Genomic DNA, 12,998 nt, shown 5'->3' on the forward strand with positions numbered 1-12,998 from the left:
ATTTCTTCATAGCCTTTTCTCCTACCATTCCTTTGATTGGAGGACTCAATATTAAACAATAACAGGCATTAAACCTTTTCTTTTTGACCTCGTAATCTTCCATTTGTTCACTACGAAATTGTTCTCAAAACTGATCCTCACTCTGATGGTTTTATCAGAAATTATCTATGTGGTAAATGCATAATTTAACCAGAATAATTTCTGAACCATTCTATCTACAAATTCTGAATCAGAGATAAACCTGAGGGGTTTGGTTTTTAGATTTGGCTTTCTGTATGTTTTAATTATTTCTCTAACTTTCCAAGTGCCTTAGAAGGCTACTATCCTTCCATTACCATCTTTTACTTTCCTTCTATATCCGTACAGACACACACAAAATATCAGTACCACCGTAATATGGATGCATGTATGCGTGTGTGTATATGTATACATATATATACACTACAGACATACAACCAATATCAGAGTATAAACCAAAGATGAAGACATAAATAACACTGTGGAATAGGAATTAATCCATTTATTATTTCCAAGATAAAGTAAAATTGGTTGATTACTATAACTCACCAGATGGTTCTTCAGGCTCGCTTTCATTTTCTTCCTCAGGTGGGGCTTGAGGGGGTGGTGGGGGAAGCTTCTTTTCTTTCTCTGCTTTAGCATTTCTCTCTTCTTCTGAGTAATACTCATCTTCTGAGAGGTTGGCCAAGCTTTCATCCATCTCTCTGTACTCTACCTATATGGAGATTATACCAGGGAAAGCTAAATACAGTGAACATCTAAAACCAGGGACTCAATTTGGAACCATCAGTGAATGTGAACTACCTTTAAGCTTCAAATTGTAAGGGATATAAGCAAATAACAAGGAACAAGCTCATTCATAAAAGGCAGCTATTAAAGACAAAATCTTGGGGCATCTGGCTGGCTCAAAGAGCATATGACTCCTGATCTCAGGATCATGAGTTCAAGTGTGGCCCATGTTGGATATAGAGATTACTTAAACAAACTTAAAAAACAGAACAAAAAAACCCTAAAATCCGTCATGTAACAGTCTGGAATCAGTTCAGCTTTAGCCCAATCTATCAATTTTACATCACAGTACCGACATCTAGATCAATGAATCTGAGGCTCTCTACAACTCCTAGGAACTCTTTTAAAATACACACATGTGTATATATGTAGGTTTGTATATGCATATGTATTCATATGTATGTATACATCATGTTTACACACCGAAAGTTTCAACAAAGACTAAAATAACCCCGAGAGGGGCGCCCAGGCGGCTCAGCGGTTTGGTGCCACCTTCGGCCTGGGGTGTGATCCTGGAGACCCGGGATCGGGTCCCACATTGGGCTCCCTGCATGGAGCCTGCTTCTCCCTCTGCCTGTGTCTCTGCCTCTCTCTCTGTCTCTCATGAATAAATAAATAAAATCCTTAAAAAATAAAATAAAATAAAATAAAATAAAATAACCCTGAGATAAAAATATAGTCGACTAGAAAAACAAGTCTGTCTAATACCAAGCCTGTACTTCTACTATTCCATCGAAAAAACAACAAAATCCCAGAAACCAAATGGGGAGCAATGGCAGGTAATAAAAACTGCAAATGGCAGCATTCACACTGAAACTATGAGAAAGTACATTTGCTTAAAAAATAACCAATAACCAAAAAAAAAAAAAAAAAAAAAAACCAATAACCTAAGACAGTTGAATGATGAAAGCAAAGAATCCTTAATACAACAAATTACATGAAACAGAAATGGAGACTACAGGCCTTACTTACTAATAATTCACACTCTGGTTATAAAGGAGAGAATCAGGTAATAAGATTATAGAGGAAGCAATCTTGGTGAATGTCCTACTGGGTGTAAAGCAACTTATAGGGAAAATTAATGTGGACCTGTTTGCCAAAATGTGTAATACAATATTACAAATAGTCACCAACCTTAGCACACTAGCAAACTATCACTGTGGTTCCCACCCTAAAAAAAAATTCCAGGAAGCCATAGCAACAACAGCTCTCTACTTTAGAGTCAATGAAAAGATAAAATGCATGAAATAAAAATTTGTTAGATATGGAGACAGAGCAAAGACAACATGGTTTCCATATGTAACACACCTAATTTGTTAGGTTTCTGGAATTAATAGTCCTGTGGATTACAGCAAATGTAATCTACCTTAATTTTTGAAATGTCTTGGAAATAGCTCCATTTGGCTGGCTGCTTTTATATTTGGCCTTTATTTTTTTTAAATGACATGAACACAGGTAAAAAAGATTGTCAGAAAATGGAAACAAAAATTAAAGATAAATTAAACAGTTCTGACCCACGCTCTCAAATTCTTATTTAACAAATGAATGATAGTATTCATCTATTAAATACGGAACACTGATTACATGGTCACAATGAAGAAAACAGTTATGAATGAGAGTCTCCCTGCCCTTAATAAACTGAAATTCTAGTTGCAAACTAATGGTCCTTATCAGGTAAATCATCTCATAGAGGGACTTTACAATAAAACTTCCAGAAATCTAGATACTAAACTTTGCCCTATTTGAGATAAACCATAGGAACAGACCTCAGGACAATGGGCAAAAAAGCAGCAAGGAGGGAAAAGTTTCAAAGAGCTGGACACAGGGGCCAGAAAATATAATAAATGTTTAGAGTATGCAGTTTCCTTTCTTCTTTTGGCTCTCAACAGTGCTTGACCCCTCCCTACCCAAAGATTCAGCCCTTTAATCCTGTTCATCAATCTCATCCATTTAAATCAATAATCACTTAAGTGCCTACCATGGAACTGGGTTATGTGCAAATTCTGAAACAATAATGTAAGATCCTTTCTATTGCAGTAGGTCAGTTCTTTCCAAAGGATGTTCCACAAGACCAATACCCTTTGAAGGCAAAAGAAATCCATGATCAAGTCTTGGAAACACTACATTTTTTGCAGGCTCCTTCTAGGACAATCACAATGCACATTAAAATTACTGAGAAGTTTTGAAGCAAAACCAATCTTTTAAACATCGTTTAATCCAGTCTTTTGATGTAGTAGCTACTAAGAAGGAATAGAGTTCTTGGTTTTCAAGGGAAAAAAAGAGATTAGAAAGATACCTAGAAGTAGGAGCAAAAATATCTAAATAGTTAAAAAACACTGATAACCAGAAAAAAAAAATCTGTGTTTCACAGAATCCTAAGGTTCTTCAGAATTTCATTTAAATGTATATTTATATGTGTTAAACCAAACAATAATCCTTTGGAGACCAACAACACATGAACTTGTACTGCTTGGATACTAAATATGGGTTACACCTAAGAATGCAATTTCTTCTGCAATCTGTTCAACCAAGTGTCCTGAGATGACAAGACAAGCTAAAAAAACAACCATCTGCACTACTTATCAATAGCTGGATCTAATCAAGCATTGGGTCTTCACAATACTTCATAAAACAAAATTGGATTCTGAGACTGAAATAAGACTATTAAGCTTAATCTCCATTCTCAAATGTGGCTCTATTAAAAAAAGCCTCATTTTCTCAAAGACTGACAACTAAAATAAAGGTTATGGGGTGCCTGGGTGGCTCAGTCGGTTGATGATCTGCCTTTGGCTCAGATCCTGATCCTGCAGTCCAGGGATCAGCCCGCAGGCATCCCAGGCATCAGGCTGCCTGCTCAGTGGGGAGCCTGCTTTCCCTCTCCCTCTGCCCCTGCCCCTACTTGTGCCCACTCACTCTCTCAAATAAATAAATAAAATCTTAAAAATAAAATAAAGATTTTAAGTTTAAATTTAATATAAAACAGGCAAATACGGGCAGCCTGGGTGGCTCAGCGGTTTAGCGCCGCCTTCAGCCCAGGGCCTGATCCTGGAGACCAAGGGTCGAGTCCCACATCGGGCTCCCTGCATGGAGCCTGCTTCTCCATCTGCCTGTGTCTCTCTGCCTCTCTCTCTGTGTCTCTCATAACAAATAAATAAATAAAAATCTTGAAAAACAAAAACAGGCAAATACTACTTTATTTTGAGATTTTTGCATAGTTTTATTTTGTAAAAAAATAGTTTCTCTACTAAATAAAAAGTTAAACCATCTGAAAGTATACAAAAACTCTAAAAACTAAAATAATAAAAAACTATCCTGAGAAAAGGAATGGATACTATGAACACAAAGTAGTGAGAACCTCTCACCTCTAAGTAAAATCCTCAAAGACTTTGAAGGTTCTACAACTACTACAACCAAAAATGTCCAATAGGCAGCTATAAATCAGTAGGGTAATTATTCTTACCTTTACACAGATGACTCTGAAATTTACACCTCTAGTCTCTCCCTTCTCTTCCTCACCCTTGCTACAATGATTGAATCACTTTCCAATCACCTTAAAGCTCCAGTTTTTTTGTTTCAAGCTTTCTTCCTTTTAATTCACCTAGGGCACAACTGCCAGACTGATTTTCCAAATATGTGATGTTTTCAGACAGTTTAAAGGAGAATGCCAAATTTTTCAAACCAGCATATAAACTTTCTGGCTCTAATGAGTCAGACTTACCTTTAGCCATTTTCTAACACACTAGTCAAAAAGTCCTCAATGTTCTAGGGATCCCTAAACTCCCTAAAAACGATTCCCACCATTTTTTTCTATTATTCCAATACCTGAAATTCAAGGCTCACCTCCTCTGCAAATTTCCTAACTACCCTAACCTTCCAAATATATCTTTCCTTCCTAGCACTTAAGGCCTGTACTTCATAGTCTAGTGCAGTACTGTCTGATGCCATTTTCTGTAATAATGGCAATGTTTTGCATTTGTGCTACCAATATGGCAGCAGTAGCCACACCTGGCTATTTAAATTTAAAAGCAGGGGCACCTGGGTGGTTCAGTGGTTGAGCGTCTGCCTTTGGCTCAGGTGATGATCCCAGGGAGTCCTGCGATAGAGTCCCACATCAGGCTCCCGGCAGGGAGCCTACTTCTCCCTCTGCCACTCTCTGTCTCTCATGAATAAGTAAATAAAAGTCTTAATTTTTTTTTTTTTTAATGTAAAAACTCAGTTTCCTCAGTCATACTAGTAACATGGGCTTAGTGACTACCATACTGAATAGTAACAGATCTAGTGTTTGGCTCTCTATAATCCGGACAGGACTCTACAACCCAAATACTACTGATCCTTGCAATTTATCTTGCTCCTAGAAAAAACGTCATTTCCAATTAAATTCATCTGCCAATTGTTCCCAATGTTCAGTTGTCCACTCCGGACTCTCTGCAGCTTCTCAAAACACCCTGCATAATCTATCAAGCACGTTTCATTTCTTTCCTCCACTGGTCCTACTTAATTACTGGGCGCTTTATTCTAAGCCAGTAATTGCAATAAGTGTTTTGTTTACATTGTATCTAAACCTAAAAATCTTACAAGACAGGTTTTATTTTCCTGAGGAAAAGGAATCATAGGGAGAAAAATTAACTCCTCTTCCAGAATATTTTTCTAAATTCTGTGCTTTTTCAAGGCCCAGTTGAAGGCCACCATTCCTGAAGCTGTTTGGTGTGTTCCTAAAGTCCCAATCCAACTTAATTCCAAACTTGGGGATCCCTGAGTGGCTCAGTGGTTTGGTGCCTGCCTTCAGCCCGGGGCATGATCCTGGAATCTCGGGATGGAATCCCATGTTGGGCTCCTTGCATGGGGCCTGCTTCTCCCTCTGCCTGTGTCTCTGCCTCTCTCTCTCTCTCTCTCTCTCACTGTGTCTCCCATGAATAAATGAATAGGATCTTTAAAAAAAGAAAATCCAAACTTTAAATATTTTGCTATTATGTTAGCATACAGAGGTGATTTTCTTCTGAAGCTTAAGCTTTAGGGACCTCCCAATTGTATGGACCCCTTCCAATATCCTGAACCTTGTTTTAGTTATGTAATTATATATAACATCTGTATCCAAGTCCCCTATTGAATCTGTATCTATAGATACAGATATACCCCTCTGCATATACCTCAGAACTCTTGAAGCAAGGCCACTCTATACTAGTCTCAGCTTGCTTTTTCTTCCTTTAACGGCTACTCTATCCCTTGAGGTTTGTTTCCTCTGGCTCCCAAGACTAGCCAGGAACAGGTTAATTTCCCCCAGTTCTTTACTTTCTAGTTGCTTCCCCAAAGAAACAGGTAATCTACTTTTCTTTTTTGGAGTTTCAGACCTAATCACCATGGAAAAACAGTATAACAGGAATTAAAATAAACATAGGATAATTGCAAAGACAAATCTTACGGTATGTCCCAAATTGATCTACAGATTCAAGGCAATCCCAATCAGATTGGGATTACCTTTTTTTGTAGAAACTGATAAACTGATTCTAAAATTCATATGGAAATAGAAGGGTCACAGACTATCCAAAACAATCTAGAAAAAGAAGAGCAAAATTGAAGAACTCAAACTTCCTGATTTCAAAACTTATTACACAAAGTGACAGTAATCAGGACAGTGTGGTACTGGCCTTGGAACAAAAGTATAGATCAATGGGACAGAATTGACGATCCAGAAATAAATCTTTACGTTTTTGGCCAACCAACAAGGGCACCAACCATTCAAAGGGAGAAAGAATAGTCTTTAATAAATTGTGCTGGGACAAGTGAATATCCACATGAAAAAGAATGAAGTTGAACTCCTACTTCATACCGTATACAAAAATTAACTCCAAAATGATCACAGATCCAAACGCAAGAGCTAAAGCTATAAAACTCTTAAGAGAAAACACAGAAGTAAATCTTCGTGATATTGGATTAAGCAATGGTTTCTTGGATCCAACATCAGAAGCAAAAGGAACAAAAGAAAAATAGATAAATCAGACATTAAAATAAAAAAACTTTTGTTGGGCAGCCCCGGTGGCGCAGCAGTTTAGCGCCGCCTGCAGCCCAGGGTGTGATCCTGGAGACGCAGGATCGAGTCCCACATCGGGCTCCCTGCATGGAGCCTGGTTCTCCCTCTGCCTGTGTCTCTGTCTCTGTGTGTCTCTCATGAATAAATAAATAAAATCTTAAAAAAAAAAAAAAAACTTTTGTTGTAATCACTATATATAAGGAAATCTAACTATTCAACAATAAAAAGACAACCCAATTTAAAAATGAGCCACGGACTTGAACATTTTATCAAAGAAGATATACAAAAAATGACCAATAAGCATAAGATGTTCCGTATCATCAGTCATTAGAAAAACATATCAAAACCATAATGAGACACCATTTCACATCCATTAGGATGACTATAATAAAAAGTATCAAGACAAGAATATGGAGAAATTGGAAACCTTATATATTGCCAATGTAAATGTAAAATGTGGTAGCTAACGTGGGAAAGTGTTTGGCAATTCCGCAAAATTTAAAACACTAAGGCTCCTGAGTGGCTCAGTCAGTTAAGCATCTGCCTGAGGCTCAGGTCTTGATCCCAGGTTCCTGAGATGTGTTTCTACCTTGTGTCAGGCTCCCTGCCCAGCGGGGAGTCTGCTTATCCCTCTCCTTCTGCACCCCCGCACCCGCTCATGCTCTCTCAAATGAAACCTTAAAAAAAGGGCAGGGAATGGGGTAATCAGGTGATGGGCATTAAAGGGGACACATGATGTAATGAGCTTTGGGTGTTAATATGCAACTGATGCATTACTGAACTCTACATCTACCACCAATGATACACTATATATTAACTGAATTTAAAGAAGTAAAAAAAAAAAAAAAAAAAGACACAAAAAAACCACTGAGATACCATGTGACCTAGTGATTTCTACTTCTAGTATATACCCAAAAGAACTGAAAACCTATGTTCACACAAAAACTGTACACAAATATTCATAGCATTATTAACACCCAATAAGAGGAAACCCAAATGTCCACCAAATGATGAATGGATAGGGACGCCTGGGTGGCTCAATGGTTGAGCATCTGCCTTTGGCTCAGAGTCCTGGGATTGAGTCCCGCATCAAGCTTCCCACAGGGAGCCTGCTTCTCCCTTTGCCTGTGTCTCTGCCTCTCTGTCTGTCTCTCATGAATACATTAAAAAAAAAAAAAAGGATCAACAAATGTGGTATATCCATACAATGGGACATTATTATGCCACAGAGTTGTCAAGTACCAAATGGAAATACTACAACATAGATGAACCTTGAAAACATACTAAAGCAAGACACAGGGGATCCCTGGGTGGCGCAGTGGTTTGGCGCTTGCCTTTGGCCCAGGGCGCGATCCTGGAGACCCGGGATCGAATCCCACATCAGGCTCCCGGTGCATGGAGCCTGCTTCTCCCTCTGCCTATGTCTCTGCCTCTCTCTCTCTCTCTCTCTGTGACTATCATAAATAAATAAAAATTAAAAAAAATAATAATAAATAAAGCAAGACACAAAGGCCACCTATTCTGATTCCATTTATATAAAATGTCCAGAAGAAGCAAATTCATACAGACAGAAAGTAAACTAGTGGTTGCCAAGGGTGGGGCTAGGGGAGAAGGGGAATGACTGCCAATGGTACAGGTGTCTTGGGAGTGGTGAAAATGTCCCCAAATTAGAACTGACTGTGGTGGTGATGGCAAAACTTGTAAATACGTGCTGAAAACCATTCAACCGCACAACTTAAAAATTGTAAATTTTATCACATGATTTATCCCAACAAACCTGTTTTTAAGAAACATCGCATGGTTTCTGGCCATTCTTTATTGTATTAAAACAGTAAAACAAAAACCCGGGCAGAGGGCTTGTGCCCTCTGTTTCATTTCGGAGAGTTGGGAGTCTCCAACCTGCGTCTTTTCTAACCTAGGCTCTGGTTAAAGTCCCCAAAAGCCCTTCCTCCTTTTAGCGCAGGATTTTTATTCTTAGAGAGCGATCTCTCCAGTGGGCAGTTGAATCTGAGGGTTCAGTCTGGGTGATGCTCATCTCAAGAAGTTCTCCATACACCCTGACTTGGCATATCCATTTAAAAAACCATATACAGACAGGAGACTTACTATATGCATAAATTACACGAATCGCGCGATTTTAAATATTTTAAAAGCCTTAAATCTCCAGAAAAACAAAACAAAACAAAAAAACCCCAAATCTACAAAGTCTGTGCCCGAGGACTGCCTTAGTGCCCTGCACGGTTGGTGTCCCATGTGGTCCTTTGTCTGAGGCGGAGGACACCTCATCACAACAGAAGCGTTAGATTCCAGTTGCACCACTGGACTTAAGTTGTGGGACTTTGGGCAAGCTGCTTCAACCGTGCGCCTCAGCTGACTGATGTCCTAAAACAGGGCTAACGACACCTGCCCATCGCGTGTTCGGCAAAAAAAAAACAAAACAAAAACAAAAAACAACCGGTCAGTGACGCCCTGGGCACGGCATCTGGGCACCCAGAGACGCGAAGCAGCCGCCGTCGGTAGATACTGCTCCGTGACGAGTCTTTTTTTTTTTTTTCTTTTTTCTTTTTCCCCTTCCCGCGTACCTGCGCTTTGACTAATTGATATTAAGCCCCTCTTCGCCAGTTTCCTCATCTGTGAAAAACCTACGTCAAAAAAGATCGTTGAGAGAGAATAAAAGGGGAGGGGGAGGAAAGAAAAAAAAAAAAAAAGGAAAACTGGCAAAGAGCGGGCCCTTAAAGCAACGACAATAACAACAACAAAAAATGTTCCTTTCCGTCAGCCCCACGCGCGTGCAGCTCGGACGCCCGCAACACCGCCCCGGGGCCTCCGGCCGCGCCCGCGGGCGCACAAGCCGTGCCCGTCTCCAACGACGCCAGCCCGACCCCACGGCAGGGAGCCATGTTTCCCAGGCCAGAGAAGAAGAGGGGTACAGACGTTAAGGGCTCAGCCGCCCCTCCGGACGGCCGGGTCCCCGCACAAAGACGGCATTCACCGCGGGCGAAGCCCTTCCCCGGCCTCACCTCACGCCGGGCCGCGGAGTGGGGGCGGCCGGGGGCTGACGGCCTGGACGGCCCGCGCGGGGCGGCGGGGGCGAGCGCCTGTGGGGGGGGGGGGGGCGCGCCTCACCTTCGCTCGCTTGCGCCGGCTGGTGCGTCGCCCCTCCGGAGTCTCCGCGATTCCCGTTTCCATGGGGGTCGCTGATCCGGGCACGACGGTGGGCCCGGCTTGAGGCCCCGCGGACCCCGGCGGCTCGGCCAGGCCCCCGGGGGGCGACGCCCGCGGAGGCTCTTTCTTGCGGGGGGTGCGCTCGCCGGCCACCCCCGGCCCGGCCTCGGCGGGGCCCGACAGGCCTGCGGGCGGCGCGGCCACCTCGGAGCCGTTCTCCGCGCCGCCCGCGGCCCCGGGGCCGGCCTCCGTCCCGGCGGCCGCCGCCGCTGCCGCCGCCGCCGCCGCCGCCGCGGCCTTCTTCCCAGACAACATCTCTGGCCGCCTGGCCGCCGACGGCCGAAGGGGCCGCTCGGTCTGTCGGTCCGTGAGTCCGGAGCCGCCTCGCCGCACCTCGCTTCACGAAGGCAGCTCGCTGCCAACCGCGGCCGCGTACGCACGCGCTGAGCGCGCTCCCGCCGCGTCCGGACAAAAAGGCCCGGAACGCCCACCGCCCCGCCTTCCCCCGCTGCCATAGAGCGGCGTCCTCGCGGCTAGAGCGGCAGCGCCGCACGGAGCACCGCACTCCCCTAGAGCGTCGCCTTGGCCTTTGGAGTCGGCCTCGGCACCTTCCCGGCCCTAGGCCTTCTGGGCCAGACTGCGCCTCCGAGGGCGACCATCCCCTCCAGAGGCGCGCCGACATCGCCCGGAAATACGGTTTCATTCATTCATGCATGCACGCATTCATTCATTCATGTACTCATGCGTCAGTTCAACCAAAATGTATTAATGCTTACGACGTGACGAGGGTTTAATTATGAACTTTTTTGTTTGGTTGGTTGGTTGGTGGTTGTTGTTGGTTTTTTTTTTTTTTTTTTTTTTGCTTTCAAAGAGCTTACAGTCTAGTGAGGGGAAAACATTGAACCATTAACTGGTAAATCATCTTGTTTCAGAATTGCCCTGCTTGAACTGGGGAAATCTTGGAGAGCAAACGTGTTTCGTGGTAATAAAAAGGACAGAAATTAGGAAATCCAGGTTTGAGCCCAAAAAGCCCAGGTTTGGATTGCTGTTTCTTTCAGGGCGGTGTTCATGCTGTCCCTTGTGTCTGGACCCCCTCCCCAATAGCTCTCCCTCCCTCACACCTCCTCCCACTCCCTGTGTCTTCCATACATAACACCCCTTTCTACTCCAGGTTAGTTCACTCTAATGCTGCAGGTGGCGGTGGTGGTTGGTTGGTTGGTTGGTTTATTTATTTATTTATTTATTTATTTATTTATTTTATTTTATTTATTCCTCCAGGACTCCTTTAGTGACCCAATACTGGAACAGCTTGTGTTCTTCAAGCTTGTTTCTACTCATTACACATAACTATAATCGTTTTACACGTCTCTTCAAACTATAATTTTTTTCTTTAAGTTTTTTTCTTGTTGCTGTTGTTTTGTTTTTTGCTTTTTTTTTTTTTTTTTTAGTAATCTCTACACTCAACGTGGGTGGAACTCATGACCCCAAGATCAAGAGTCGCATGCTCTCCTGATTGAGCCACCCAGGCGCCCCTTGAAACTGTAATTTTTCAAAAAATTATTCCACTTACATGAAGTTCAAGAACTGGTAAAACTAATCTCTAATGATAGAATCCAATCAGTGCTCACCAGGGATGAACGTAGAATTGACTGCAAAAAAGCAGGAGGGAATTTGCTGGGGTTGGTGGAAATGTTTTTTATCTTGATTGGGTGGTGTGCACCTTAGTCAAAACTCATTGTACTATACATGTAAAATATTTTCATATTTTACTTTTTGTCAATTGTACTTCAATGAAGTTGAACTTTTTCTTTTTTTAACTAAGCAAATGGGAAAAAGGAGACAGGTCCAGGAAATTTAGAAGCTGTACAAGAAGAAAAGTGCAATCATAGTACAACATATGGCTCAGCTATGAACTGCACTGACATGGCCATAATAATATAAGCAATAGGGGCAACCTGGGTGGCTCAGCAGTTTAGCGCTGCCTTCAGCCCAGGGTGTGATTCTGGACACCTGGGATCAAGTCCTACCTCGTCGGGTTCCCTACATGGAGCCCATTTCTCCCCCTGCCTCTGTCTCTGTGTCTCTCACGAATGGATAAATAAAGTCTTTAAAAAAATAATTTAAGCAATGAATATTGTTTTAGCCAATGGGATAGAATTATACTGAGAGAATGGAGGAAAGAGAAAATGTATGGAGGAGAGGGATGAGAGGGGTTTACAGAAGCAGTGATGAAATGGGAATGGGGGAGTTTCTACATGGGAGCTAAATCCTTATCTTCCATCATAAAAAGATAATATATAAGGAATATATATATACACATATATATCTGCCCCGTCTGTCTCTCATGAATAAATAAATAAAATCTTTTTAAAAAGATAATATATAATGTCAACACTGAAAAATCAAGAAATAACGGTACAAGCATAGTTTAGATTTATCGAGATAAATGCTAGAAGATACAGCTAAAAAGTTGGAATGAGTTGTCGTATAACTTGAGGATGGAAAGAGGTGAGATAGATCAAAGTTTGTTTTAAACTCTGTAGTTCTGTCTGACTTGTTTGCACATTTAATAATTTCATAAAACTTAAAATTAGATTTTTAAAATATGCATATCCTTTAATCCAGCAAGTCCACTTTCCAGAAGACATTCTAGGAAAATATTTAACTATATGTACAAAGATTTAACTTTAATACTGTTTGCCTCAGAGATGCCTGGGTGGCTCAGCGGTTTAGCGCCTGCCTTCGGCCCAGGGTGTGACCCCGGGGTCCTGGGATTGAGTCCTGCATTGGGCTCCCTGCAGGGAGCCTCCTTCTCCCTCTGCCTGTGTCCCTGCCTCTCTCTCTCTCTCTCTCTCTCTCTCTCTTTTAGCGCAGGATTTTTATTCTTAGAGAGCGATCTCTCCAGTGGGCAGTTGAATCTGAGGGTTCAGTCTGGGTGATGCTCATCTCAAGAAGTTCTCCATACACCCTGACTTGGCATATCCATTTAAAAAACCAT

The 12,998-nt window shown here is 42.1% G+C and overlaps 1 protein-coding gene across 3 annotated transcripts in view; it reads right to left on the reverse strand.

The window, feature by feature from the left end:
• The window catches only part of KDM1A (lysine demethylase 1A), a 66,070-nt gene that overhangs the window by 51,531 nt on the left and 1,541 nt on the right, over window positions 1-12,998 (reverse strand). For 2 of the 3 annotated variants that reach the window (XM_041765229.1, XM_041765227.1), the window contains exons 1-2: window positions 9,962-10,462; window positions 568-733 (exon numbers count right to left, since the gene is read on the reverse strand). In XM_041765229.1, the coding sequence (XP_041621163.1) occupies window positions 568-733; window positions 9,962-10,315 (520 nt within the window). In that variant the 5' untranslated portion in view covers window positions 10,316-10,462. Of the gene's footprint in view, window positions 1-567; window positions 734-9,961; window positions 10,463-12,998 lie in introns of those variants that run through there. The other variant, XM_041765228.1, reaches the window with a different exon arrangement.

This window comes from Vulpes lagopus, chromosome 8 (genome assembly GCF_018345385.1).
Source record: "Vulpes lagopus strain Blue_001 chromosome 8, ASM1834538v1, whole genome shotgun sequence".
Taxonomy (NCBI): domain Eukaryota; kingdom Metazoa; phylum Chordata; class Mammalia; order Carnivora; family Canidae; genus Vulpes; species Vulpes lagopus.